The sequence below is a fragment of the Perissodus microlepis genome, chromosome 19 (genome assembly GCF_051167445.1).
Source record: "Perissodus microlepis isolate ML-2025 ecotype Zambia chromosome 19, ASM5116744v1, whole genome shotgun sequence".
Lineage (NCBI taxonomy): Eukaryota > Metazoa > Chordata > Actinopteri > Cichliformes > Cichlidae > Perissodus > Perissodus microlepis.
The window spans coordinates 25,774,094-25,800,212 of record NC_140479.1 but is presented as its reverse complement, the minus strand read 5'-3'; the positions used below and the strand labels follow the sequence as shown (position 1 = coordinate 25,800,212).

At 43.2% G+C, this 26,119-nt stretch overlaps 2 protein-coding genes across 8 annotated transcripts in view; one reads left to right on the top strand and one right to left on the bottom strand.

Annotated features, from left to right (window-relative positions):
* The first annotated feature begins 3,179 nt into the window (after positions 1-3,179).
* prima1 (proline rich membrane anchor 1) lies at positions 3,180-15,996 on the top strand. Its single transcript, XM_084913863.1, has 4 exons — positions 3,180-4,140; positions 4,993-5,134; positions 7,541-7,673; positions 13,762-15,996. Exons 1-4 carry the CDS (start codon positions 3,859-3,861, stop codon positions 13,859-13,861), a joined length of 657 nt encoding a protein of 218 aa, XP_084769989.1. The 5' UTR covers positions 3,180-3,858; the 3' UTR covers positions 13,862-15,996.
* Positions 15,997-18,416: 2,420 nt separating this feature from the next.
* The window catches only part of unc79 (unc-79 homolog, NALCN channel complex subunit), a 32,028-nt gene continuing 24,325 nt past the window's right edge, over positions 18,417-26,119 (bottom strand). For all 7 annotated transcript variants that reach the window (XM_084913851.1, XM_084913854.1, XM_084913853.1 and 4 more), the window contains 18 exons: positions 25,629-25,745; positions 25,038-25,140; positions 23,789-23,929; positions 23,612-23,650; positions 23,372-23,484; positions 23,135-23,220; positions 22,577-22,750; positions 22,281-22,349; positions 22,088-22,198; positions 20,798-20,902; positions 20,615-20,692; positions 20,402-20,491; positions 20,127-20,302; positions 19,821-20,004; positions 19,509-19,712; positions 19,282-19,359; positions 19,140-19,181; positions 18,417-19,039 (listed from right to left, as the gene is read on the bottom strand). In XM_084913851.1, the coding sequence (XP_084769977.1) occupies positions 18,851-19,039; positions 19,140-19,181; positions 19,282-19,359; positions 19,509-19,712; positions 19,821-20,004; positions 20,127-20,302; positions 20,402-20,491; positions 20,615-20,692; positions 20,798-20,902; positions 22,088-22,198; positions 22,281-22,349; positions 22,577-22,750; positions 23,135-23,220; positions 23,372-23,484; positions 23,612-23,650; positions 23,789-23,929; positions 25,038-25,140; positions 25,629-25,745 (2,099 nt within the window). In that variant the 3' untranslated portion in view covers positions 18,417-18,850. The remainder of the gene's footprint in view (positions 19,040-19,139; positions 19,182-19,281; positions 19,360-19,508; positions 19,713-19,820; positions 20,005-20,126; positions 20,303-20,401; positions 20,492-20,614; positions 20,693-20,797; positions 20,903-22,087; positions 22,199-22,280; positions 22,350-22,576; positions 22,751-23,134; positions 23,221-23,371; positions 23,485-23,611; positions 23,651-23,788; positions 23,930-25,037; positions 25,141-25,628; positions 25,746-26,119) is intronic.

Below are 26,119 nucleotides of genomic sequence, written 5' to 3'. Positions count from 1 at the left end.
GACCGTTTACTTGGTTAGCTGCGGGACACATGATTAATTGCCTCATTCACTTAGTTTGGGGTTGTGTGAGGAGAGCCCTGCTGCAGGTCTATGTGTGCATCGGCCGGTCTATCTTTTTAACGGCGCATCCCTCTTATTCTGAAGAGGCAGTGGGACTCTATTGTCCTCATCTCTTCTTCCTCCCTTCACCTCTCTGTTCAGCTGAAAAGGCCAATTAACAATGCGGTCCCCCCTCCCCATGGCCTGTCACCCCACTCCTGTGCTTTTGAAGTGAGGAAGAATGAGAAAGAGAAAGAGGAAGCATAGTGGCATCCATAAATACTGGGTGGTGGCTGAATTTATTTATTTATTTATTATTTACAGAAGTTCTGAGTGGGAGGAAAACGAACCTCTTGGCACATTTTTATTCACTTTATACAGTTTATATGGGTGCAAAAGGTGTGGCATCAGTGTGTCTGCTGTCCATCATAGAAAAACAGAAACAAAGAGGTCATTTTAACTCCTGCCAAAGATATACACCTAATTTGTATGTATTTGCTGCGCATGCAAACAAACCCAGAAAAAAACCTGCAGCCAAGACGTGTTATGTGCCTCTGTAACAAACTACAGAGCCATCATCATCTTTGCCATTTTTGCCTAAACCCAATAAGAAGAAGCCCAGAGCTCTAATACGTCTGTAATCTTGCTACTTCCATTGTGGAAGCTGCCCATCCCACATCCATTAGTGAAACTTATGGTAAGTACCTTACCTCTTGCCTTTGCTCAAAAATAACTACAATAAGATGACACTGTTTGAACTGCAAGGGAGAAAAAAGTGTAAAAGCAGCACAAAGCAAAGATCAGGCACAGAGACGGGGAAATTAAATATAAAACTGTACCCATATAACACAGCAGAATTTGCAAAATCATAAAGATTACATTTTTCTTTAACAGGGAATAGGAGTTACAGCTAAATGTAGAAGTACCAGTAGATACGGTCATTCATGTCCATGTATGTGTCTAGAAATCTTTTTCTTTTTAAGATGTATCTATTTTCCCTTACTAAAGAGTTAGGAAAAAGCCACGTGCAGATGTAAAATAAGTAGTACACTGAAAAATACTGTCCAATAAGTCATCAACTGTATTCTGATATTCCTCAGAATTTATTTATCTTAAACATCATTCCAGTGGTATTGGAGTTGTTTTATCACAGTACAGGCTAATTTAAATAACAAACCTAAGCTTAATATCTCCACCAGCTCCAATAATAATGTGTCAATAAGCAACATAACCTCTGTTTAAAGTCATGTGTTGCCAGGTTTTTCCACTAGATGGCAATCTACCTTCACTATGATGCAGCCCAGCATGAATACAGCACACATCTAACGTTATACCTGCACACTGATATAACACAAGGACAAGTAATACAAGAAAACTACGAATAATACAAATAAAACCCGTTTAAGCTTATTTGATATAAACGTTTTCCTTCAATGACAGAGGGCTTGTGATTTTTGTCTTCTTATTTTTTCTTGTTCTGATAAAAACATTATGTTGGGGTGCTCTTTGTTTAATACAGAGAGGCAGATTAAGTATCTTGGCAGGATGATAAGGCTGAAAGACCACAGTAATTACATAGAGAGGTTTTCTTATCTGAGTTTTAAAGGCCTATGATGTATGTTGTGGCAAATTGCTGCTTGTTGGAATGAGGTGAGGTAGCAGGAAGGAAACAGGAGGATGTAGTGCTTTTCTCTTGTCAGATAATCAATATTGGGACAGACTGTAGGGGAGATGGATGGACTGAACTGCTAGGCAGACCATATGCCAAATACAGGCTGGTTTTATCCTCCAAAAACTCTGAAAAATCTCTGCACTGCACTGCATTTTCAAATACAGCCTGACAGCAGCTATGGATTTTCCACTCTAAAAGTAATTCACAGCCCTTTGCATGAGCTCACTTCTTTATTGCCCGTGAAGAGCTTTTTTCATAGGCACGACATGTGATAAATGCTCGGCTGCAACAACAAGGCTTTAAGGCTAGATGCTGAATCCACTGATCTTAATCCAAAGTTGTTTAAATACTCGGCTTAGATGTTATTTGGTATGAACAGGCTTTGACACAATTGGCTGTCACTTCTGTTATTTTAAACTGCAGGCAGTTCTCCCAAGCAAAAGACAAGTCACATGGGCGCCACGGTAGATTGGAGATTTATGAAACATGAATTAGCTATGAAAATCACACACAGGCTGTGAGGCAGGTTTGTGCACTGCACGAGCAAAGAAAGTGTCCTGCAAAATTGACACATCAGGTTCAAACATGTTCTTAGCAAGCTCTTAGCAAGCTCTTAGCAAGACAGTAGTGGGCTTCAGAGGTGATTTTTAAAGAGTTGCAAAGATCTCTTGAGATTGCAAGAAGATGTGTGGGGATTATTCAAGTACTACAAAATGGTTTGTCACATAATGAGGTCTTTAAAATGTGAGACAGACCTCCTTTAAACAGCTGAAAATCCTGAGGGGTGAGAGGTTTGACCAGGCTACAGTCATTACATCATCTTCCAGCTCTGAAACTCTGATCAAGTAGGTAATGCATCAGCACTAGAGAACCAGCTGATCAATAAATCATTTAATGTGGTTAAAAAATGTATTAGCTCTGGCTCCCTAGTGACACCAAGAAGAACACTTTGGATTTTATTCCTGTCCTGTCAATCAGCTGTTACAACAAGTGACTGTCACGTTGGCTTTCTAGTACCGACTGAGGGCTCTGAGGTAATTTCATAACTGTCCCTAGTGAAGACCACCAACAATATTATGCAACTGAGCTCTTAAAAACTACCCACTGCATAGTCTGATTCTCTGCACTCTGCCCCGCAGCATCACCTCTTATAAACGACATCAGTGTGGGTCAAAGGTGTTGTGATGACAGCAATAATAACAAGAAGAAACTAATGTTTTACAATAAGCCCATTCGTATTTTTGAAACTGTTATAATTGACCGGGTTGTCGAGCATTAGCAGTAAATGCCAGGTTACATCAGTATTGTTTATCTCAGCCTACTTTGGGACACTGGACCAGAGAGTGTTCTCGCAGGCACACAGCACATCAAACACGGGCATGGCAGTGTTTTCAGTCGGTAGGCGTCTTGCACTCTCTCTCCCTAGCTTTCCACTTGACTTTAATTTGCTCTAGTACGCGTCATCTTTACAGACTCGCCTCCACGCATTGTGGGCTATACTTTCTGCCTGGGCCATTATTATTATTATTATTAAAAAAAAAAAAAGGAAAAAAAGGAAAAAATCAAACACAGACATAAACAAGCAAACAAAGCAAAACAAACAAAGCCCAGCTGACATTACCGACGCCTTCACAACCACATGCCCTTCCCTCTTTGATTTTTGGGGGGACTTTTTAAGAAGCGGAAGGCGAATTTGTTTGAGCACACGTTGTCAGGATGAGCTGATGTGAGCGCTGCATCAAGTGCGCGGTGGTGATGCTCCCGTATAAAACAGCCCGCCGTATTTTGGCACAGAGGAGGATGCATCACTTTAACCCTCGGCTCTGCCCTCCGGACTCGCCCATACAGTGCTCAGCTTAGATAAGTTGAGAGGGGATGTGTGATGCCATTGCAAGGAATCCTACCACTCGATATTCCCGAGGATCTCTCTCGGTTCGTTTTTTCCTTCAACTTCGATGGCTTGAGTGGTCCATTTGCGCTCATGCTTGCAGCCGAGGAGGGATGTAAGGTACGGGCATCTACCGCCCTCACATTGCACGGAGTAGCGGCGTGATTCAGGTCGCTATCTGAGTGCCAGAAAGCAAAAAACTACTTTCGAGATGTGAATTATCGAGATTTGCCACTCATTCCACCGGCTCGCCTGTCCTATGCTATCGACAACGGGATTTCAAGAGGAAAATGATTGTGGCATAAACTATTTCTGGAGACGCCTGTCACAGATATCGCCGCTGAACTGGATAGGGTGGATGGTTATTTCCCAAACAGTTCAAGCCTATGTATACTGCATTCATTTGTTGGAAACGCTGCCTAGTATCTTCGAGAACAGCGCAAGAGGAATGCTGTGCCAAGATCTAATGCCATTTACTTTAAGTTTTTGGCCTTTTTTCTTCGGTCATTGCCTTCTCTCACTGTTGTTACTCTCGTGCCAGGTAAGGATCACGTTCAGGCGCGCCACTTGACAATTTACGCATGAGAAGAGGTTACACTGATGTAACTTGAGTTTCATTTACTGATGGACTATGGATAAGAGCTGTGGAGCTAATAACCTTTTCCAAGTAACTTGTGTGCTCTTTAAGATGCATTGCCATATAATACCAGCTTACACTTGGTGGGATCACCGCTCCAGAGCACACCTGTGTTGAGGGAATGCTGGCAGGCAGGCGTGTGTAGTGAGTTTGCAGCAGGTCATAAGAAATGCAGCTATGCCCAGGTACACACAGAGGCACTCTGCTTTTTTGTTGTGGGAACACGGAGTAACCAACTGTGTTTATATGATAACAACATTCAGTTATCCCACCAGGATCCCTGCAGCAGGCATATGTTAGTGATGAGTATTCTAACCTCTGCCCCATGCTGCTGCCTACAGATAGTGGTGAGCAGTTGTTCACGCGCACGCAGTGTTGCCAGGGTTCATGTGTAATGTGATCTGCTTGAGTTTCCAAGTCCTCCCACGCACACTCCTCGGGGCAGCCTGCTGCCCACTCTGTTGGTGGGTGGTTTCTTACAGGGAGCGGGCTGCAGCCATATATGTGATACTATTTTACATGTACTACATACACAGTAGCCCCAGTGACAACAACACTGGAGCTGCGATATGAAAGGAATGCTGAGAGGATATCCACAGTGCTACAAACTAAGAGGCTGCTGAGTATTCAAGCATCTCCATTTGTGCTGCACAGTGTTGTGCTGATGGTACTTCTGAGTAATGCACTAAGGGACACAGCCTCAGTCCTTTCAATCTCTCTTTCTCTCCCTCTGTCTCTTTTTTCTCTCACCATAAGGGAGAGCTCCAGAGGTCATGCTCACGGACTGTGGCGGAGAAAGTTAGTGAACAGTGCCAGCTGGCATGCCACTGTAGAAGATACCCTCCACTTCCACCGCCGCCGCCTCCACCGCCGCCCCCGCGGCTACTGGGCACCACAGGTAAGGCTTCCAGCTCACCCTCCAACCTTTCACAGCTGTCTCCCTCCAAGTCCGTCTCAGTCTGTTTGCTCTCAGCCCACAGTTGGATCTTGTTCCTAGCCAGGCGCAGGTGTCGGGCAAGTGGCTAGTCTGAAGAAACTGTTTTGACGTGAAGTGTTTCCATTTATGTACACGGGGAAAATGCACCATCAACCAGTTGAGATTAACGTGTGAGTGCTCGTGCACGGGTGTAATTTTGCACTCTTGTGTTTGTGCGTGTGTTAGAGCCAGCAGGATGTTAACAGCTGAACACAAGACTAATATATACTGGGTCTGACCCTGGGGAGTACCCGGCTGCCTGTGAAATCTATGCCTGCTGGGCTGCCAAGCTCAGTGGTTCAGTGGTAGGGTTTCCCCCTGGAGAACCCCTGATTAAAAGACAGATGAGTTAATTAAATTAGCTATAATTTGTTAGAGATAAGGGGCTAATGATCCAGCCCAGTAGTTCCAGTTTTGTTTTGAAGTTGAGCTGGCGGCAATAAGTGTGCGTGCGTGTTAGTGCTCATACACAACAAGCTTGGATATCTGTGTCGCTCCAGCGCCTGTTGTGGCAGCGCTCCCCTTTACCTTCCTCTTTCGTCTCACTCTGAGGTGCTAAATCTATTGAGCAAAAGGCAAACATATTTAACAGGCCTGCTTGCTGAAAGTTGATATGATTTGTATTTCATCTCAGGCACCTTAATGAACAGTGCTGAAATATGGGACAGGTGTTTTACTGATGATGCAGCTATTACCGTGATTCTTTAGAATCACTCATCCTGAGCCCTTCGTATTACAAGGAGGGGGGGGGGAGGGGGGGGGGGGGGGGGGGAAGGAGCGCAGTGGAAGGACTTTAATCAATCAGCTTCAATGTGTTCTTTTCCTGTCTGGTCAATGCAAATGGACCTCCTTTTTCCCCTGACTCACCATGTGAGTTACCTACAAATCGAGAGTTATAGACTCTTCTGTGATTGTTGTCAAGGTCACTGCATGAATCCTGCCACAACCATCTGACTGCAAGTGAAGGTGGGCCTTCGGCCAATACAAGCTCAGACCTCTGAGTGCTGCCTCCACAAGATCTGATCCCTCCAACAACAACCAAATTAAAAAACAGCGATATGTCATGTTAATAAGATAAGCGGATCAATCTTCATTTCTTTTTATCTTTGCACACATATGTTTGCAGTGGGTGGAGACACTATTAATATTTGATTCAAAGGGAGTTTTTTTTTTGTCATCACATTTTTCATGCATAATTATCTAAATATTCATTCAGCAGCCCAATTTGCAGAGCACTTTGAGCTGAAAATGTGCTTTAAACTGTCGTCTTTAAAATCCAATGAATATGCACAGCTAACATGAAAACTGGGACAATGGCCGGGACCACATCTATCAGATAAAAGTCTAATAAAACTGAGGAAAAATTGGCACAGTTAAAGAAGTGTCTGCGTGCTAAAAATGGTATCTGAGGTCCCTTGATAGGACTGTGCTCTATCACAATAAAGTAGATCCTTACCACTGACTGAATTAAATCCTACAGCCGTTGACAAAACGAAGGATTAAAATGGAAGTTTGGCTGAGAGGGGCTTTTAAATTCACAGTGACTTATGATGTGGTGCGCTGTACCAGGGAGAGCCATACCTTTTTATTTGCTGTGTAGAAATGTGCTGTGTTGGAAAAATAGTCTTCAGCATTACTCAGGAGTATTTGTTGCTATGGTGTAAGCCCATTCGTCTCATTCATAACTAAAATCCTCTACATGCAGGAGGAGCTTGTTATTTTATGTAGCGAACAGGGTATTTTCTCCTTGAATGATAGGTAGATATGCTCATGACAAACCTGATTTAAAGACGGTGGGAGAGCACAGGATGCTGCAAAACAAGGCGAGAGAAATTCTGCAATACAGATACGAAGATGCTGATGCACACAATGTTATACAACATTCCTGGTGAGTGATCTTACTCCACGAATCTAATGTGGAAAGAGCAGGAGGTTCCTGCAACAGTAATTGGTGTGGACAAGAGTGCTGGTGTAGGAAAGGCTGACAGGACCTTAAATGATTCATGGTGTCGGGTTGGATATCTTTGAACGTTGCACCTAAGACCTAAAGAACGGGTGAGGACACGAATGCATCCCAGCACAAAAAGAGCAGAGGAGAGAAATCGTCTTGTTTCTCTTTCACTATTGTGTTGTTTAAAAGTTAAGCCACTTACTAAGGATCAAAATGCAAAACACAAGTCAAGTTGTGGCTTAAGTGTAAATATAATTAATGCATTTTTCCTAATGCGCTTACCTTTTTTAATGATGTGTTTTAATGTATTGTGTTTATTGTCTTCTTCTGTATCTACACCTCTCTCTCCTTGCTGCCCCTTTCACTCTGTTTCTAAGTGGAAAAGCCCAAGGTGCAACTGTGGAGGCCGTGGTGGATGGAGATGGACATCGTAGTTCTCGGAACGGTGGGCTGTGCCTCACTTATCTTCCTCCTCTCAGCTATCATCATCTGCTACAAAGCTATTAAGAGGTAAGAAGCCACCCTAACATGTTTAATTCTGTTTGTTTAACATTGTAATTAAAACCTCACATATTTCCAAATTATTTTAAAATAAGGACTAACTGAAGTAGAAGTCAGTCACAGATTGAGACAGGTGGGTAAATAGACATGTGGGGTACTCTAATAAGTGTCCTGCCTTTTTGTTAGAGTTATGCCATTGCCCCCCTAGGTCATACTGAGGTCAGAGGTTAGGTGGGTTGTAAATATCCACTACATTGAGTCAAGCAGAAATATCCTATATGCTGAATTCATTTGCTGAAGTGCAAAATGACATAACAATGCTCTATTGATTTTAATTCCCATAAAAGTCTGAAGCATCCTAGAATGGCAGCTGGATTCATAAATGTGAAAGCAAGAGCCAAGCAAAGGAATCCCAACACACTGCTGTTGCAGCATTTTCCACATTTGGCTTATAAAAAAAAAAGGCTGTGTGAGGTTTTACTCTGCGGCACAACCAGACCCAATTCTCTTGATGCCGTTCAGGCAGCACGGTATCACACGTGCACTCCGACGTTCCCTTAATGTTCACAGATATTTCAAGAACAGTCACATCTGAATCGTGCCAGGTTTGTAAAGGATACTTGCATGCACCCATCCATAAACACACAATATCTTTACACGCACTCATTCATCATCTTGGCGTGTTTCACAGTCCACAACTAACCACGTGAGAACGCCATGTGTGCAGAATTAGGCATTAAATCAAGAAGCTACTTCTATGTTTTATGCATATGTATTTAAAAAGATCTAGTATCCTACCTTCTTATATTTATGGGACTATATTAAGCCTGCATGCCAGATATGGCTTTCTTCAGCAGAACTCTATTTCGCCTTTCTTTAAACAACAAATAGGCAAAGTCAGGCAGCGGAAGTAATGGGCGGTTGGCTCAGGAATTCATTATGGCAATTCTCCAGCCCCCTGTGTAGCCAAGGGGCACCTTTTTTAATGCAGCAGTGGTAGGAAAGTGTTGTTGCAATATGGGCTCTAGCCCCAAACCCAAGTCATTATTTATGAATTAATTTGCGCAGTCATTCAGTCACAGGCCACATCTTTTATACATGCAAGCAGGTCGTGTCCTGAAGCTCTGTGGGCTCTAGACTGCAGACTTTGTGCCACGCCAAGCTGCCCTCTACTCAGAATGAGAAGGGAATATACACAGGTCCAGACTAGCCTCATTAGACATTCATTAGTCAAAGCCAGTAGCAGAGCGGTCCAGGGAAAGATGTGACTGCTTTAGCATTTGTCTTGGATTCTCTAATCATCCATCGTTCCAGAGGGGAAAGGAGAGGAAACAACACAGCCAAAAAGGACAGATAAAGTGTTGTCTACCAAAGCGAGCAAAGGCAGTAATTCAGCATCTCAGTCAATAACAGTGTGAAAAAGGGTTTGTCAGTGAGAAAAACACAGCCCGGTTATATATAGCCCTCCCAGCTCAGTGCTCCGGGCTTTCCCAATGAAAATCAGCTGGACGAGGGCCAAGGCCCAAGCATTACAGACAGTGGAAGAGCGAGCACTGCAGGTCCCAGCCCTCCTGGCCTTTTGTTATTTTTTGTAATCTTTGCTTGCCAGTCATCTGTCAGAAGCAAGCGGGACTGAAAAGGAGAAAAAAAAAAGAACACTTCCACACAATCCTATTCAGAGTCCACAGCACCAGAGAGGCTGGTGTGCAAGCACAGAGAGGAGGATTCAGGCACACGCTGCTTTTCAGTGTTGCTGTACCATCCAAAGCAAAAGAGATGATACTGCAGTCCCGGCTGTCAGCCATCCAAGGCGCCAAAACAAATAAAACTCAGACCAACTGACTAATGAAGCTAGATGCTTTTCCCAATCACTTACCGCTCAGGGAGGCTTGTTCAAAGACGGATAATGCATCCCAGCTGGTCCTTTTCAAGGGTAACACAGAACATCCAAAATACTCAAAAAACCGAAACGGAAAATGCTACAATATTTGCTCACACATCATTAATCTCCCTTTGTTTTATTTTTGAAATCGCTAAACCGGCACCATCAAAACCGGTGACAGACTTTTACAGTCTGTTTTGTAATGCGTTTGCTTTGAACCATACCATGTTACTCTAATTTCCAGATGGCTGGAGTAATTGTAAACAGCCCAACGCATGTCCTAATTTCACCATCATGCATTCCCCAAACTTCAAACAGCAATGTGCGCTGTGATTGCACAGCTTTGATATGAAATATTCATCTAACCTGTGAAGTGTTGTGTTGCCACCTGCCACGTGTCAACAGCATGGCATCTATTATTGAAGGCCCGGGCAGAGGTCGGCTTGAGGCCCCAGTGCTCTGCCCTGTGTGGTGGCCCAAAGCGACATGGTCAGTCAGTGCGGAGATTACATCCTGAGAAAAATAAACAGGGCCGAAGCGGCTTCCAGGAATCTGTAGCTCACCGGTGTCGAACAGCACAGAGATCTTATCTTGTTCTCTTACTTGCTAAATCTCATGTGGAATCATCGAGACATGCCAGACTTCTGTTAATTGCTTTTTCATCCGTTTTCAACACTATTCAGTTGTGACTTAGAATAAAACTCATTTTTATCTTAAATTTAACTGGCTGCACCAAATATAATGTGGGACATTAAAAAAGTTCTGTGATTCCACCTATAAAGAGCAAAACACGTCACTGATTAAAATCATAGCAGCAGTCCGCTTTAGAGCCATCTCTGCTCTGGACTACTTCCAGTGCTAATTTTAAATGGCTCCTGTTCCGTCCACTTGCACATATGCATCTGCAATGCGTTCTGGATCTCCTCCACTGTGTGGAGCCTTTCAACTTCAATTGCATTTTGTGGAAGAGGACGAAGCAAGGCAGGTGGTCAGCGAACATTGTCTTGATGTGGCTAAAAGCTACAATGTGAGTGTAGAAGGTTCAAATTTTCCCCGTAGTTTCTCAGAACATCACAGTCCAGTCTCCACCTCCGGAGTCCGACCCTGGTGGATGAATTCATAGTGAAACTTTAAAACATGAGCATGCTACTCACGCGATGGCCCTCCTCCAAGGAGGACACTGCTGGAGACTCAGTTCCCGTTACTACTGTTGATATTTAACGTGAAGGAGGAGTTGCTTTCACATAAAGGTTTGAGGTCTAAGCTGAAACAGGCTCATATATTAAACAGGTAAGAACAGAGCTTCCAGGAAGAGCACACACGCACACAAACTCACATAAATGAAATTAATGAAAACTGTTCATCATAAATTTGTGTTCAGTGTTTTTCCAAATGATACTGTGGACATCCCAGCCACAGTCACTGACTTATTAAAAAAAAGTATGATATAAAACTATCAGTCTGCTACAGAAGTAAGAATAGGAATACCATCAGATATTCCTACATAAAAATGTGGCAACATCCGTGGATAAGTGTGGACATTGTTTTATTGCACCGTCGTCAAAGCTGGTTTATCTTTTTGTTTTGTCATGTCTTACAGCAACATCCATATCACCCTTTGTTTATGTAGTTTCATCTGTTGCTGTAGGAACCAAAGGGAAAAATCTTACTTTGTCCCAACACCCACAGGTCTGTTTAACTCTTATCATAGTTTTCTGTAACTGGACTCCAGAAATGTTTGAGGCTAATGTTGTTATAGAGTCTATGTTGGCTGGACTTTGGGAGATTCCTCCTCCATCCTCCCTGTGGGACAGATATAATTGTGTCTAGCATATTGTTTTGTGTGAGTAACTGTTGCTGTTTTTGTACATTCTCCCTCAGGCGGCAGCAGTGATTAATAGATTAATGCAGACCTGTAAAACTGGTATATCCCAAATCCCTTCCCTGCAGCAGTGGGGACCACCGCCCCCTCCCCACATCAGAGTGTTTCCACCCCGGGGCTGGACAGTTTCTTTTCTCAGGCTTTCCCCTGGTCTCACAGGGACACAGCAAGCAGCATCTGCTCTACATGGCCAGCATGTGTCCCAGTTGTGTTCACCCAAATGACCCCTCCCAGGTGACACTGGAGTCCCACAGGAAGTCTTAGTCATACTGTTGTGTTTTGTTTAAAAGTTTTTTTTCTGGAAAGTATAATGTTCGCACATAATGTTGATCAGCTTCTGCATGGCCCTCCAAAGTATCTACACAGAAATTCCCAATCACTTTTCAGGTATAAAAGCTCAGTTAAAAGTCAGTAAAATCTCCCTCCCTTCTTCTTATTAACACACACACCCTCATAATAATCAACCGAAGTTAGTCTGACTCAATGATGGCACTATATTAAAAGTTCTCTATAAAATACATGTTGTGAATTCACAAATTTTAAACTAGTGGAAGAGACACAGTATGATAAAGCCATCCTGTTAGAGTAGTTAAAAATGTGAGACTTTCATATTTACACCCTATTGTAGTTTTTGTTTCTTTGAATGGAAACCCTTTAAAATGTTTAAAGATCCTCATGGTGACTTTGGAGATCAGAGTAACTTGTGTAAAAACTGGACGGAGTCAAGCCGAGCAGGATTTTACGGCTAATGCCGGCAAGCACAGGAGGCAGATGGGTCGAGGTTAAGCTCTGCGCTGAAGTGACAGCTGAAAAACAGCCGAGACGGGAGCATTTTTCAAAATCTGACAGCAGCAAGACGGTTGTTTAACAGGTGTGGCAAAAATGTGATCGGTCAAAGTGCGTGGGAGCATCCCAAAGAGACAGCTGACAGACTGAGATGACAGCACAAGAATTATAAATATTGAGTGGTGCAAAAAAAAAAAAAAACCCTAGCAGATCATTTTTCATACTGACACCTCACCAAGAAAGAATCGTATAAATATTGCTAGTATTACAGAAAAATATCCTTAAGGCATATTGAAAGACTTGGTGTGATAATGATTCAGCAAAATCCTGTGCACAGAGGGAAAGAAATGCTATCAGGTGTATTAGACCTCCAAGTAATGTTAACTTTTTAATGAGATCTTGTCAGAGGTCTGGATTCATTACTGGTTGCGTTTTAAGTCTCTGGATATGATAACACCATTAAAACCATATCTCCGTAATTTCCAATACACAATGCCATCAGTCTTAAGCAACGGTGTGTTTTATTATTCATGAGTTCAACTTTCACACATTGTTGTTTTTAAAATGTTCCATAGTCCTTTTAAAAGTACCCTCTTCAGTTCTCAACAAGAAGCTAATCCTCACAAGTCACACTGAGTGCTTTCTTCTTGCAGAGCTTTTGTATTGGATTGCATTATGTCATGTATGAGCTCATTTCACCCTGCAAGGACTCCCTGTCTGCACGATTCCTTCCCGGCACGATGCCCGAGAAAGGAAAAAGATTTGTGCTGGACCGGACTGAATGTTTGTTGAAGTTGTGCCAGCCAGCCCGGGCTTTCAGGGGCCAGGAGGGGAGAGGAGGGGAGATATTGAGCTTAGATGTAGCTCAAGGGTTCTCAGTGCTAGTGAAGGCACTGTACAGTGTTGAGTGGGACAATGACTGTACTAACTGTATTCAGATCTGTCTCTGAGTTACATAAACCCGGGCAGGGGAGGGCAGCTGAGGGGGTCGGTACAGAAGCCACAGTACACTGGACAAATATAATAACCACAAAGGCATCAAGGAGCGCATGAAAAGAGCTACATTGAATGATCCTGCTCTTCACAGACCAGTAGCAGCAAGGGGATCATGTGCTGCTGTTTTCTTTTGCACTAGAGCAAAGATCGAGCATTACAGCGCAACTGGTTTTTAAGAAGGAATTTCCCAGGAGGTTGTGTATCGATGTCATTCCCAAGTTGTTTTGACAGCTACACATAGTCATTACTTAGAAGAGAAGATTGCATCTCCCAGTCATAGTAGGTAATTGCCTTATGCCATGTGCTGCAATGTATCTTTTCCTTCTGTCTCCTTGCAAAATTGACCTTTAAACACTGAGCTTATTAGAAGGGATTGCTGAGAGCAGCATATCCACCCAGAGCAGCTTGAGAAATCAAATCAGTCTGCAGGTCAGCAGTCCACAAATTCTGTTTAATGGCATGGCCTTTAGCTATGGATGAATGTAGTGCCATTTTGCTTTGTTTTTTGATCAAGGAATTCATCCTCACTTTGTAAAAATGTCTATTCACAGGAAACCACTCCGAAAAGAAGAGAACGGGACAAGTCGTGGGGAGTATGCCATGAGCATCCGTAACAAGAAGGCCATGGGTACAAACAACACTGTGGTATAGACTGTCCTGGTAAACATGAAGTGACATCACCATTGTCGCTCACCTTATCCTGACTACAACAGTTCCCTCTCACCTTGAATGAATGCGAGTGGGTTTCACCCCAGGTTTTCAGATTGGTAAAACTTCCCTCTTTGCCTGGCACGTTGCCCGGACTGAAGACACCATTCACCTCGAGAAAAGCTAAAAAGATCGACGGGGGGGAAAAAAAAATCAAGACAGAAAGGACACAGAGAAAGATCCACAACCCCCCACGGTGTCGAAAGTGGCACAGCAAGCTGAACATTATGCTCTTAGTAACAGCAAGTGTTGCTGACAGGCTGGTTGGCTGCCGGCTGGAGAGGGACTGTCTGCCAGTCTGCTGCAGATCCAGACCTCACGCACTGTTGACATCTGCAATGGAACAACAGACAATACAGCAGCCCTGCAGTCCCACGGGCAGCCAGACAAGACAGCCCATCACACACAACAAATAACATGCATGCAGTTTTTACAGAGAATGCAACATTTTTTTATATTCCAACCCTCGCACTGTCCATTTTTTTTCCCTCCATTTTTGAGACAGATGCTTTGTGAGAAACACGATGTTGCTGCCGGTCCTGGCTCTGAGATGTGGATTCCTCTGACTATGCAATTTAAAGAAATCCATATAAACAAAGGAGGAGCAGAAAGATCAACATGGGACATTCTGGTTATTTCGCCATGCCAAAACAGGCTACAGAAGGCTCAATGTAATATATATATATTTCAGTCATCCGTGTATTTATTTCCTCTATTTATTTACTTGTCTATCTTTGGATTTATTTTTCTACTTAAAAGGGAAAAACAACGGTCTTGTAAGTTACTCACATCTTTTCAAATCTTGAACATCTTGACGAATTCATCTTATTTCTTGAGAGCTCTGTTTTCTAAGTGAATAATTTATAGATCATATAATTCATTTGTGATGCACCAATGCTTTAAGCCAGCTGTCGGTTTGTTGAGACACTGATGCAGAAAACGCGCTTGCTCTGCAAAGAGTTTTGGTATCAGTTGTTTTGTCTCTGGGTGTTTGATATCCTCTTCTGTTTCCCTGAGACTTCAGCTAAAAAAGTCAGGGGCCTCCATTATGTCCCATGTGATCTTTGTGAATGTGTGTTACCCGAACAATACTCCTGTCCTGCATCACACGCCAGTCCCGACTTTCCGATTTGTTCGCTCAGTGCAAGGACCTCTACAAGTTAAACCTGCTCTCCCTGTCGTCCAGTTAAATCTTGTTGTCCAATGTCCCGTGGTCAGCTGGATGCCTTCCGCCGTGTTTTGTCTGGACGTGACAATCTTCATTTTTCTATCTGTCAAGAAGGGCTTAGCCCATCACTATAGAAACAGGGGACATGAGCCCAGAGCTGACCTTGTGACTGGTGAGAGACAGGAGACTTAGCCAATAGCCAGAGATCAGGTTGCACAGAGGATGGCCTCATCAAGGATGTGTGTGACTCAGTGCTGTCACAGGCATCCTTCTCATCCCCGCTGGAAAAACACAACTGAGCTGAACTGGAGCATCACTCAACGCTGCTCTGTTTTCTTTTCATTTTTTTCTTTAATACACTAAATCTGCGTGTGTCTGTGCGGGCATGCATGTGCGCGTGTATGAGTGTGTGTGTGTGTGTGTCTGTCTGTCTGTGAGCGTGCATGCAGATGAGTGTACTCAGTGAGAGTGGGCTGTACTCTGTGGCTGTCAGTTAAGTATAGATATTGGCTAAACTGTGGAAAATAGAGGGGGATTTAAAAAAAACACATACTTGCATTTGAAAATGCACAGGTATTAGCTAACAGTAAACCCCACCATGTACCTATATGAGAGAAATGATGGATGCATGAATGTAAATATTGATATTTAAATATCTGCCTTCTGGACTGTTAATTCATGTACAGTGTAACAGAACATATGTTTATACATAGTAAAAGTTTAAAAAATGTGCTACCACTTAGAATTATGTCAGTGTTGTCATGTTGATGGAGCAAGCCATTAATGTATATATGGCAATCAATAGAGCATACACAATTTATGCATTATACCAAACAGATAATGAAATGTGCATAAGTTGATTTCATTGCTGAGTTTTTCAGTTGTAAATAAAACTGTACATAACAACTGACCCACAGTATGTTGTGTTTAAAGAAATGCATGTGCAGTTATAAAACCACTGTTATATGTGGGCAGACGAGCTGGCCCGTACGTGGTGAAGGTGATAAAAGTGAGACTGTTATATTTAGCCTGTGCCCATCTTGTCTGCTCTATGCTGTGCTGTGCCGTTCGCGTCTTTGGGCAGAGCCGTGCTGGCCTTGTCTCCTGGGCCCCCCACAGCGGAGGACATGTTCTCAGTCTGTCTCACACAGTGCATCTTTAATGAACTGCGATTACCAAGCGCACTCCTCTCCGTGGGGCTTAATGGCACCAGCCAGAAAACTTTTAGGTCACATGTTGTGCAAGCTCTGGGCTCGATCAATAACAGTGTCACTAAAAAATCACGTCTGTGTGTGTGCGTGTGTGTGTGTGTAAAAGATTTCTGCAGCTAGAGCAGGAACATGAGTTGATATAACAAAATGAGGTTTTTAGAGTAAGATAAAAGAGGGTAATGGATTCAAAACACCTCATACAGAGCCTGCATTCTTACACTAGGTTGCGCAGACATGTTCCTATTTCTGTTTCAATTTGCACACCAGACCGTGATGTGAAACAAACAAGGGAGCCTAAACCTGTGCTGTACAGGCTGATGTACAAGAGCACTCAAGAGGAATGTTGATGAATTATAATGTGAATGAGGGTCCATCGAGTTCTCTGCCTTCCCTGCTTTGGATGTGCCACTTGACGGTAATGCAAATGGGCACGCAGAGCAATTTAAACATTCATGCATTGTCCAGCCAGGGCGCTGTGGATTTCACTGTAATAAAACCAAAGTGACAGCACTAGGCGGGGTACTGGGAATTGTCACTGTCTCAACAAGTTTTTCGAGGCTTTCCTTACAGCAATAAGGTGCTGGAACACTGATTTAATTTTTTCAAACATTTGTTTTTACCAGTGTGCTGCTGAGTTTTATCTGCTGCTTCTATACCTCTGCTCTTTAATCACGAGATGTCACCAGCGCACACACCTGGTGATGCATTGTGCTGGTGCATTGGTTGTGTGAGAGAGCTTGCACAGTCCTTTTTTTTAAAGCTGACCTTCACAGTCTTTGAGGACCCACTCACACCCTCTCTGCCCGCCAGGCCTTTGGTCAGTGTTAATTACCCTCAGCACCTCCAGCTGCCTACTCATCAGGTCAGCGCTCCCATATGGTCCTGCAGGAGGCAGGCAGGCAGGCGGCAAGCAAGGGTGGGGAAAGTGCTGGATACCTGTGGGACACTGATTACATAAGCTGCTGCTAATGAGAAAGGTTCTTTCAGAAAGGGCTGCGAGTTCAAACGATCACAACGGTGGCAGTGGCTGACAGATGCAACCCCAGAGCAAGGGGGACTTGATTAAACGCACGCACACACGCAGGGACACGTGCGCACATACACACCTGTAGCTAACATCACTTTAATGCACACTCTCACACGTAGAGGCGCAGCAGGAAAGGACCTCTTTGATGAGCCATGGCTAGAGGTTGATGAGAAGGGGCACTGCAGCCTGATTCAGCTGGCTTGAGGTCACCGGGGAGTGTGTGCGCGTGTGTGTAAGTGCGTGTTCATTAGTCACATTGTGTGATATCATTATACTAGTGACTCATTTGGCAGACACCTCTCAACATGGGTCTTTCAATACCAGCTGCGACTAAAAAGTAATATTTTAAAGAATTTATGCGCAGATCAAATGTGACTTATTTTGGTCCGATAAGCTAATTTTTCCTCGCAGAATACATCTATATCAGCAGATCTAATTCATGCTAAATCCTGATAATGAAATCCTTGCAGCAGAAAAGATCAAAACAAAGATTAATGTGCTGTTCGGTTTTCAGGGCCTGCTGTCATGTCATCTGTTATTCTCAGACAAGAGCTTCATGGTAATACAGTTAGACCTCACAAAAATCCTTAATCACAACAAACCACATTAGGCCAAAGGTAATTGTATTTGCTTGGTATATGCATGGGCCTATCTGTTTCGCTGCTGCCAATGAAGGGAGGGCTGGAGTAGGAGGAGGCGGGGTGTCTTTCCACTTTGGGGGTGAGGGGGGAGCAAACCGAAATAGTCTTGTTTACCTCCAATGTCTGGCTCCACGTTATCGAGTTACAAAGCTGCTGGCGCAACTCGGATTGGCCTCTGATCGATCTGAGCTGTGATGGCAAAAGGCAGCATGACTGACAGCCTGACAAGGATCTTAGCTGGGAGCTGGGTAATGCATGTCATGTCGTTTTCCCGTAGACACCTGAGGTTTTTTTCGCTCAGAGGAGTAGCCAGCAGAGCTGATTTTATCTCTCCGCCGTCCACATTATGGTAAGCTGGGCATTTTCCCCATCAGTCAGGACATCAAAGGGCAGAAAATGTCATATTTGAATTTTTAAAGGCTCAGCAATTCATTTGAAATGTCAAAGCGTCTCGATGTTTAGAAAAACTTGTACTTTTATTATTCGGCTTGCAACCAAGCAACTTAAAAAGTGATAGGTTATGAATGTCACAGAGTGAACATATCTATGATTAAACAAGCATTTGGTTTCAGGCCCTTGCTATTACTAACATGGGTCTGTGGAAATCCTCTACAGTCGTCTGACTCTTCAAATCTGTTAAATGCAACAGATTGGGCACCGAACACAGCTCTTCTACACAGTCCAACTCCAATGTTAGTACTTTAAAATAGCATAGATTTACTGTACATATACTAAAGGTTCTGAAAAATTATTCATTTCAAACGAATCCCACACAGCATCACTTTATATAAGAGTCCTTTTTTTTTTTTTTAAAGTCACTTTCAGCCAGAGCAGATGCATGCAGGCCTAGGGACCCAGGTGAGGCAGAGCTGACCACAGAACAGGTCACATGGGGTAAAACTGTGAAGCAGCCTCAGACGACTGGATCTCCACCTGAGCCATCTTGAACTGGGTGCACTGCAGCCATTTGCGCAGGGCGAACGGAGGGGCTCCGGACATCTGGCCCTGCAGACACTGGTGGTTCACCCTATTCTGGATGGCCTGAAGACGCAACTGCAGCCCTGCAGACAGATGCTTACGACGAAAAGAAGAGAGGATGATAGTGTTTCAGTTTGAAATCATCAATAGTAATTATCATTAATCTGTATGATTAACACCTTTTAAAACCACGTACCTTAAGATTTGACTGAATCATGGGTAGCCACATAGGAATTAACTGAAAAAAGAAATGGAGATGAATAAATAAGCATTATTCTGCATGTTACACAGAGAATATACAGCACTGTCTACATGGAAGGACTGGACTTATAGCAAACCTTGACAAAGATGGTTGAGTTGCATTCCTGCAGGGCCTCCATTAAACTAATGACATGAAGACACACCATCTCTACCATCTGAGAGACAAATATGAAATAGACTTAATTTTATGTAACATATTTACTGTTTACTCATAATATTAAAAGAAGAAAATCACCATTCTTCCACAGCGACAGTCCTGACTGTCTCAGACAGATGTTTGCAAAGGATACCGCGCAGTACTTACAACTTTATTGTGGGCCATAAGCTGCAGGATGCTGGGTGTAACCCGACTCCAGAACTCGAGGCCCGTGAGGATGGCGCTGGAAGAAAACTCTGTCTGGTTCTGGTTCTGCAGGGAGGGAGTGGCGGCTGCCTGCTCGCAGTAGATGGTCCACAGTTGGGCGAACATGAAGGCGTGGAACAGGGAGCACATGTGCAGCACCGACGTCTGAGGATAAGGACCGAGACCAAAACTGACAAGGCCATTGTGGTTGCCACAAATCGCATCTGGAAAAATCTGAGTGTGATCATTTGAAGAGATTTGTGTCTGCCAGACCTTCGACTGTTCTGGGAAGCCAATCAGGATGACGATAAGATGGTCTGCAATGTGGGAGCCAGCGTCGAGAGGGATGGGCATGCAGGAGGTGGAGCCCTGGTGCAGGGCACAGTGCGTCAGGGAGCCCAAAAGAAGCCAGGACAGCTGACGAATGTGGGACACGCACTCAATGAATTCTTTTGGCCTAGAGAGAAAGAAAAAAATGAAAATGAGTTCAACAAATCAATTAACAACACAGTGTGCAGATCTTCTTTCACCATTCATTTTTCTTATTAAGTCAGTCAGTCTTAGTCTCATCATTTTTACCCTTGTTGCATGGTGGATGGTGGATGATAAAGCCAGGGAAGATAACGCACAACAGCTTTGTTATCGCGGTGATTGCCTTTGCTGATCTCCATGGCTGCGACTTGTGCCAAGCCCACTTTCAGGTTGCCCCCAAAGGTGTCCTCGTGCAGTGGCTGACAACAAGCCTTCATATGGCTCTGAAGAGCAGATTTGGAGTGAAGAAAAGATAAGGATGAAAAGCAAAACTCTCCACATGAGACATGTCCAAATTGTAAACTCACACACAGAAGACTTACTTTAAGTTTGGTTAGTGTGTGCATATCTGCAATAAAGTCCAACAGCTCACTTATATATTGCCGCATGCATTCCATTGCTGCCGTCGTGCACTGTAGAGAGAAACAGCAGTTTATCCTTTAGGAGGAATCACAGTGGAGCCTATCTATATTTCCTGCTGTTTTATGAGCCTGATTTTAATAAGACAGTGTAGCACACAGCGATTTAAGTCTCACCCCCGGCAGCGTTGAGATCATGTGCTTTTGGATGATGGTGGATTCCGCTAGCCGTGTGCCGATATCTGCACAAACAAACTGGCAAAATCCACATGGAGTTATAGAATTGCAGTCAGATTGAATTGCTGTGATTTTCTGGCTCTCGTAAACCGAGATGGATAAGAGAGATTTTTGTTTTTTTACCTGAACCAGAAGTAACAAGTTTGTGTCAGGCAGAGGAGACTTGAACTTGAGAGCCTGCAGGAGCTCTAACACCACAATGCGGGACATGTAGAACTTATCTCTCTCCTGGATGCGAGAAGATAGAGAGTGGAGTAAATGTACTGATGCAGCAAGACTGCCTTTTTCTATTATCACTCTGCCTTACTCATGCTGCGAGGAGAGCATAAACTCTGTAGCTTGAATAGAGGGGGAAGGACAGGCAGCGAGAGGGGAGGGAGGAAAGCCGGGGAGACGGAGAATAGTGAAAGCCGAGGAGTAGATTTAGGCCAGTCCAGATCTCTCCTCCCAGAGTCCCAGGCAGCTCAGATGAGGCTGTCAGGCAGCCTTCTCCCTCCCGGAGGACAGGCTGCTCTCTTTGTTCATCCCTTCCACACAAAGCCCAGCTGCCTGTTTACAAACCACACTGTCATCTTCTGACTTCCAGTTTGTCTCTCGCTTTCTTTTTGTAGTCATGTTTGCTTATGTTAGGAGCAAGCACATGATCTTCTGCTCATGCACAATGCAGAGCTGACTTGCTAATGCACGTACCTGGATGCAGCACTCTGGTGATTAAAACTTAATGGAGCATGTAAGTTTGGAAAATAGCAAATTAAAAGGCCGTTCTTAAGCCACAAGGCTCCTCATCATACAGGGCGATGCAGAGGTGACAAGTGATGCATGATGTGACCAACTTTAGTAGGTCCAGAGAGCTCTAATGTGTGTCCTTAACACCTGACCTCCAAAACTGAACTGAGTTGAAACAAATTATTGAAAATCGGCTCTTCCCTGACTCCTCACCTTACCATTAAAAAAAAAAAACGGCAGAGGGTAAAGATCCAAAAGCAATCATTCACAGCAACTCTGAGTTTTGAAATGAGGATATTATAAGGTCAGGAATTAATGCGGCTGTAAAAAAAAAAATCAATACCACAAGAGGCATAAACCACGCAGTGCTGACAGTGGTGGAGGACTGAGGATTCATCTGTCCGAACAGTGCAGACAGCCCTGGCTCCATCGCCGTCTGAGGCAGCCACGGAGAAACACACCATACATCCTCGGTCCTAGCACACCAACTAATCATGTTAATCAATACTGGCTGATTGCCTACTTAATCATCTGTGACACACGGCCACATTTCAGGCTGACTGGAGTGTCGGGGAAGTAGGTGTAGCACCAAAAAAAGTGATGAGTGAGAGAGCAGCAAACTGCAGATTAGTTTGAAGGGTTTAACTCTTTCAAGACTTCTTACAAGCTGCAGACACACAAAAGTACCTTATTGAAGGCTTTGTAACAAAGTCCACAGAGCTCCACAAGGTAGGAGAGACCGAATGTTCCATACTGGATGACGAAGCTCAGCAGCTTGGAAAAGGGCTCCAGGAGACTCTGTGTGATGGAAGAAACGTAGAAATAGGTTAGTTATTAAAGGGTAGAAAGAGGAGACACTGACGTTCTGCTTTGAACTTACCCGAGTTGCATTTGTTGTTGGGATTTTCAGCAGGCAAATGATAATCCTTAAACTGGAATCCATAGGACACTAATGAGACACACATTGCAAAATAAGTTGACCTCTCCCCTGTGCTTGTGAGGGTTGCAAATGATTGCACACTAATTTGACCTCCAAGGTAAAAGTGTCAGAGTCAAATCAATTACAATTTTAAGACTCTGTCCTTTTGAACCCAACGAGTGCACCGCTGGATGCGTTTTCCTCCGACAGTAATCACATAAGACCATGACTAAGTACTCGGACGAGTTGATATCTACCTTCAGAGGAAGAACAGAGGGCAGTTTTGTGAGGAAGGTCTGGAACTGGTTGCAGATGGTTGTCCACAGGTTGCTGGGAGAGTCCATGGGGAGTGCCTCCATGAAGGTGGCAATGTTGTCCAGGCAGTGCAGCATTGTGCCCCCTGCTGGAAGACTCTTTTTGTTGTTCAAGCCCTGGGAGGCAGGGAGGCATAAACCATAAAAAGGGGTTATATAATGACATTCTATAAGTGAAGATATTTCCATCATTTCACTCCTGATCAGTCACAATGCTCATGATGAGAGCAGTGGATTTAGGACACTGAAGTACAGATGACTGCACGGATGAGCGCGTGCATCAGCAGGCTCTTATCTTGCCCATTTTTATTTAGATATCAGTACAATAAACTAGCAGAGGAGTGCAGATCAAAGCAGGTTTCCTGAAATGCCCAGATGATGCGATGTTTAAGATGGGCCTACGCTGCACATGAAGCTGGCGACATCAAATCTTTTGCTTTGACAAGAGCTCCTCCTGCTGGTTGAATGACTCAACACATCAACATGAAGAAAAAATCCCACCTCGAGGAGCATGTTGAGAGCAGCAACAGAACTGAGCTCATTGAAATCTATCAGCGAGGATGCAAGTGTTCTCAGGAAACTTCCATCTGTTAAAAGAAAAAGAAGGGAGCAGTTTGTACAATGGGAACTTATGATGTTAGATTGAATGTTTAAAAGTAGCTACATTACAATAAAGTGTGAAGCTAAGTTTCTTTTCTATGACAAGTTCAAGCTGAATTTTCAGGTTTTTAAACAGACCTTTTATGTTGCTCTGGAAGAGCTGGGGCAAGATGCCGTTAGGAGCCAGCTGGTGAAACATACAGCGCAGGAACTGCTTGGCTACACCTGCTACATTCCCTGGGATCAACATACTGCAGGACATCACAGGGAGAATGGCTGTGTTAGAAGGGCAGTCACACTTGACATATACTATTAAAGTCATCTATAAGCACAGTGAACATCTGCACACATTGGTGTTATGGCTTTTATGTCTCATACCTCTCAGCTTGTCCAGAAAAATTGCCACTGGATGCCAACCTGAGAGAAGTCAAAGCAGCGGATTAGGACTCAGAGATGAATTATGCATGAGCTCTAAGAGTGAGTTATGAAACTTCATTTAACGGTGAAGTGCTGTGTGGATGGAGATTGCAGGGATGGTTACTGGAGCTGTTGTACCTGCCCACAGACTGCATGATGTCAAGAAGCATAGGGGCAGCCAAATCCGGGCTGAGGTGAATGAACATGGAAAGAACCACCACAGCGAGGCTGAGAGTCTCCTCATCATATTCTTCCAGAACAGCTGCACAGTCCCGACACCTGAGACATCACACGGAAATACACCAGGCTAGATTTAGCATAAAAGCAGATCTATTTTGCTCATTTCAAGATTCAGGTTTTTTTTGCGACTCCACTAGAAAAGCTTTGCACTATCTAAAGTTCAGTACTCGGTCTGTTGCAGCCCCTTCAATCATCCACAGTCTGCAACAAGCAGTAAATTAAACTTAAAAAGAAATTGAAAGAATAAATTCCTACTTCCACTTAGTGCTGTTTGGCCAGCTGAGCCATTCAACTTCAATATGAAATAATGTCAAAATGTTTGAAGAGAGAATTATCAAAACTTAGGGAAAAACCTTTTTCCCTAAGAAAATGGCTTAGACGCACTTTTCTGCTTTCCTGCAAAGTCATCTTCAAAACATTGTTACTCTTTTACCCACATCTTTAAATATCCAGACAGGGAAGGAGCCACCCTGTTAAATTTACTGAGATCAACAGCAGAAGGTTTAAGAACCGATAAATATGTGAGAATGACTCAGTTCTGTAATGTGTTTTACAGCCTGGTGGACTGCAGGTTCTTAATGTGAATGATGTGATGAGGTTAAAGCCAGTGCTTCCACACAGGGGTGCGGCTGTTTCTTTCTATCGGCTGATTGCAGCTGCTGCTTCATCACTTGCAAAGCCAACAAGCAATGTGTAGAACACTTCTTTCCAGACACCCTTTTTAACTTTTGCTTTTTAACTCCAGGGCGTGACGGAGACCAGCTCTGATGCATAATTCCAATTCAACAAGTTAAAATAAAAAGCTGCAAAAATTAGCTCTGTAGGGAATTTTGATGGGAATATTTTAGGAATTTTTCCAAAGCTCCTACAAAATCTGACATCCTGAATCCTTTTCAGTTCTCTTTTAGTTCATTACTGTTAATTAGTGGCAGCATTTACCCTGAAATAGCAGTTATACCACATGGACATAATGTAAAGACAATGTGATCTCTGCTGTCACAGGATCTCGAGCACTCGGGCTAAAAGTTAGTTTCTGGTTTTATTGTTGTTGGCACCAGTACAAATAGATTTGCAATTCTCCAATAAATCAATAATAGTTTGACTTTAATACAGCTTGATAGATATAGCTACTAAGTGATTGATTCACCGGTCAGACATTGTGGTAGGCTGCTCGTCAATGAACTCCTCGGGTGCAGGGACGAACATGCTGACTGTGCTCGGTGCTGAGAGGAGACTGGTCTTCGTAGGACCTACAATGGAAAAATATCAGTCATAAAAACATTTCCTTTTCACCTTGTAGCACACAAGAAATTTGATTGAAGTTTAGATTCAGTGTATTTATTTAAATGAAAATATATTCAGATTAGCTCAAACAGAGATTTTCAAATGAGGGTACTACTACTGCCTGTAATAGGGCATGTACATAAGAGGGCTTTTATTGTAATTTAAAAGCCCTCTTGCATCATCATTCCTCTTACATCATTCCTAAAATAATATAACTAGTTAGTTTATTAGTTAAATAAAAAAGATGTAAATTTGATGAATCACATTTTATAGTCAGTTTTCAGTGTAATGGCTATAAAAACATATAAAAACATCACCATCTATTAGGAGGTGTTTTACTATCCTCTTCTTTTAATTTCAGTTAACTCTCGTGGGTGTCTGGTGTTCTTGCATGTGTTATTAGGTCACTGTCTCCTCAAAAGGTTATAACTGAAAAATGTCCACAGTGACTGACCCGTCTCCCAGGTGCAGATGTTGTGTGGTGCGCTGGACTGATGCTCCAGCTGTCTCTTCATAAGCTGGCTCATGGTTAAAGCTCCCAGAGAGCCTCGTTTCACCTGCCGGTACTGAGCTAGAGGTCAGAGAAAGACAAGAAAACAGTACCTGGTTTTAACTGTCTGTATAACTCATTTCAGTCTAACCAATAAGGGTTAGACTTTAGGTCATTTAGCCCTAGTCCTGATTAACTAAACCATTATTATAACAGATTCAAGTTGCACTAGTTAGAAATTAAAGCTTAAAACATTACATATTGGTATTTTTTCCTGTGTTGTTAAAAAATGTATATTATGTGATGTTAATTTAATATTTCAAGCTCCATTACAAAATTGTAAAAAGTGAATCAGAGACAAACATATAAATAATAGGTTATGGTATATTAGACATCGCACTAGTAATACACAAAAAACAATTTAACTGAAGTCGGTGAGGAGATGATGAAGTGAG

Bases quoted from the DNA above. Each gene is read 5' to 3' on its own strand.
- prima1 (XM_084913863.1), top strand. From the start codon at position 3,859: ATGCTATCGACAACGGGATTTCAAGAGGAAAATGATTGTGGCATAAAC. The intron at 5,135-7,540 runs GTAAGGCTTCCA...TCTGTTTCTAAG, and splicing joins GCGGCTACTGGGCACCACAG to TGGAAAAGCCCAAGGTGCAA. The intron at 7,674-13,761 runs GTAAGAAGCCAC...GTCTATTCACAG, and splicing joins TGCTACAAAGCTATTAAGAG to GAAACCACTCCGAAAAGAAG.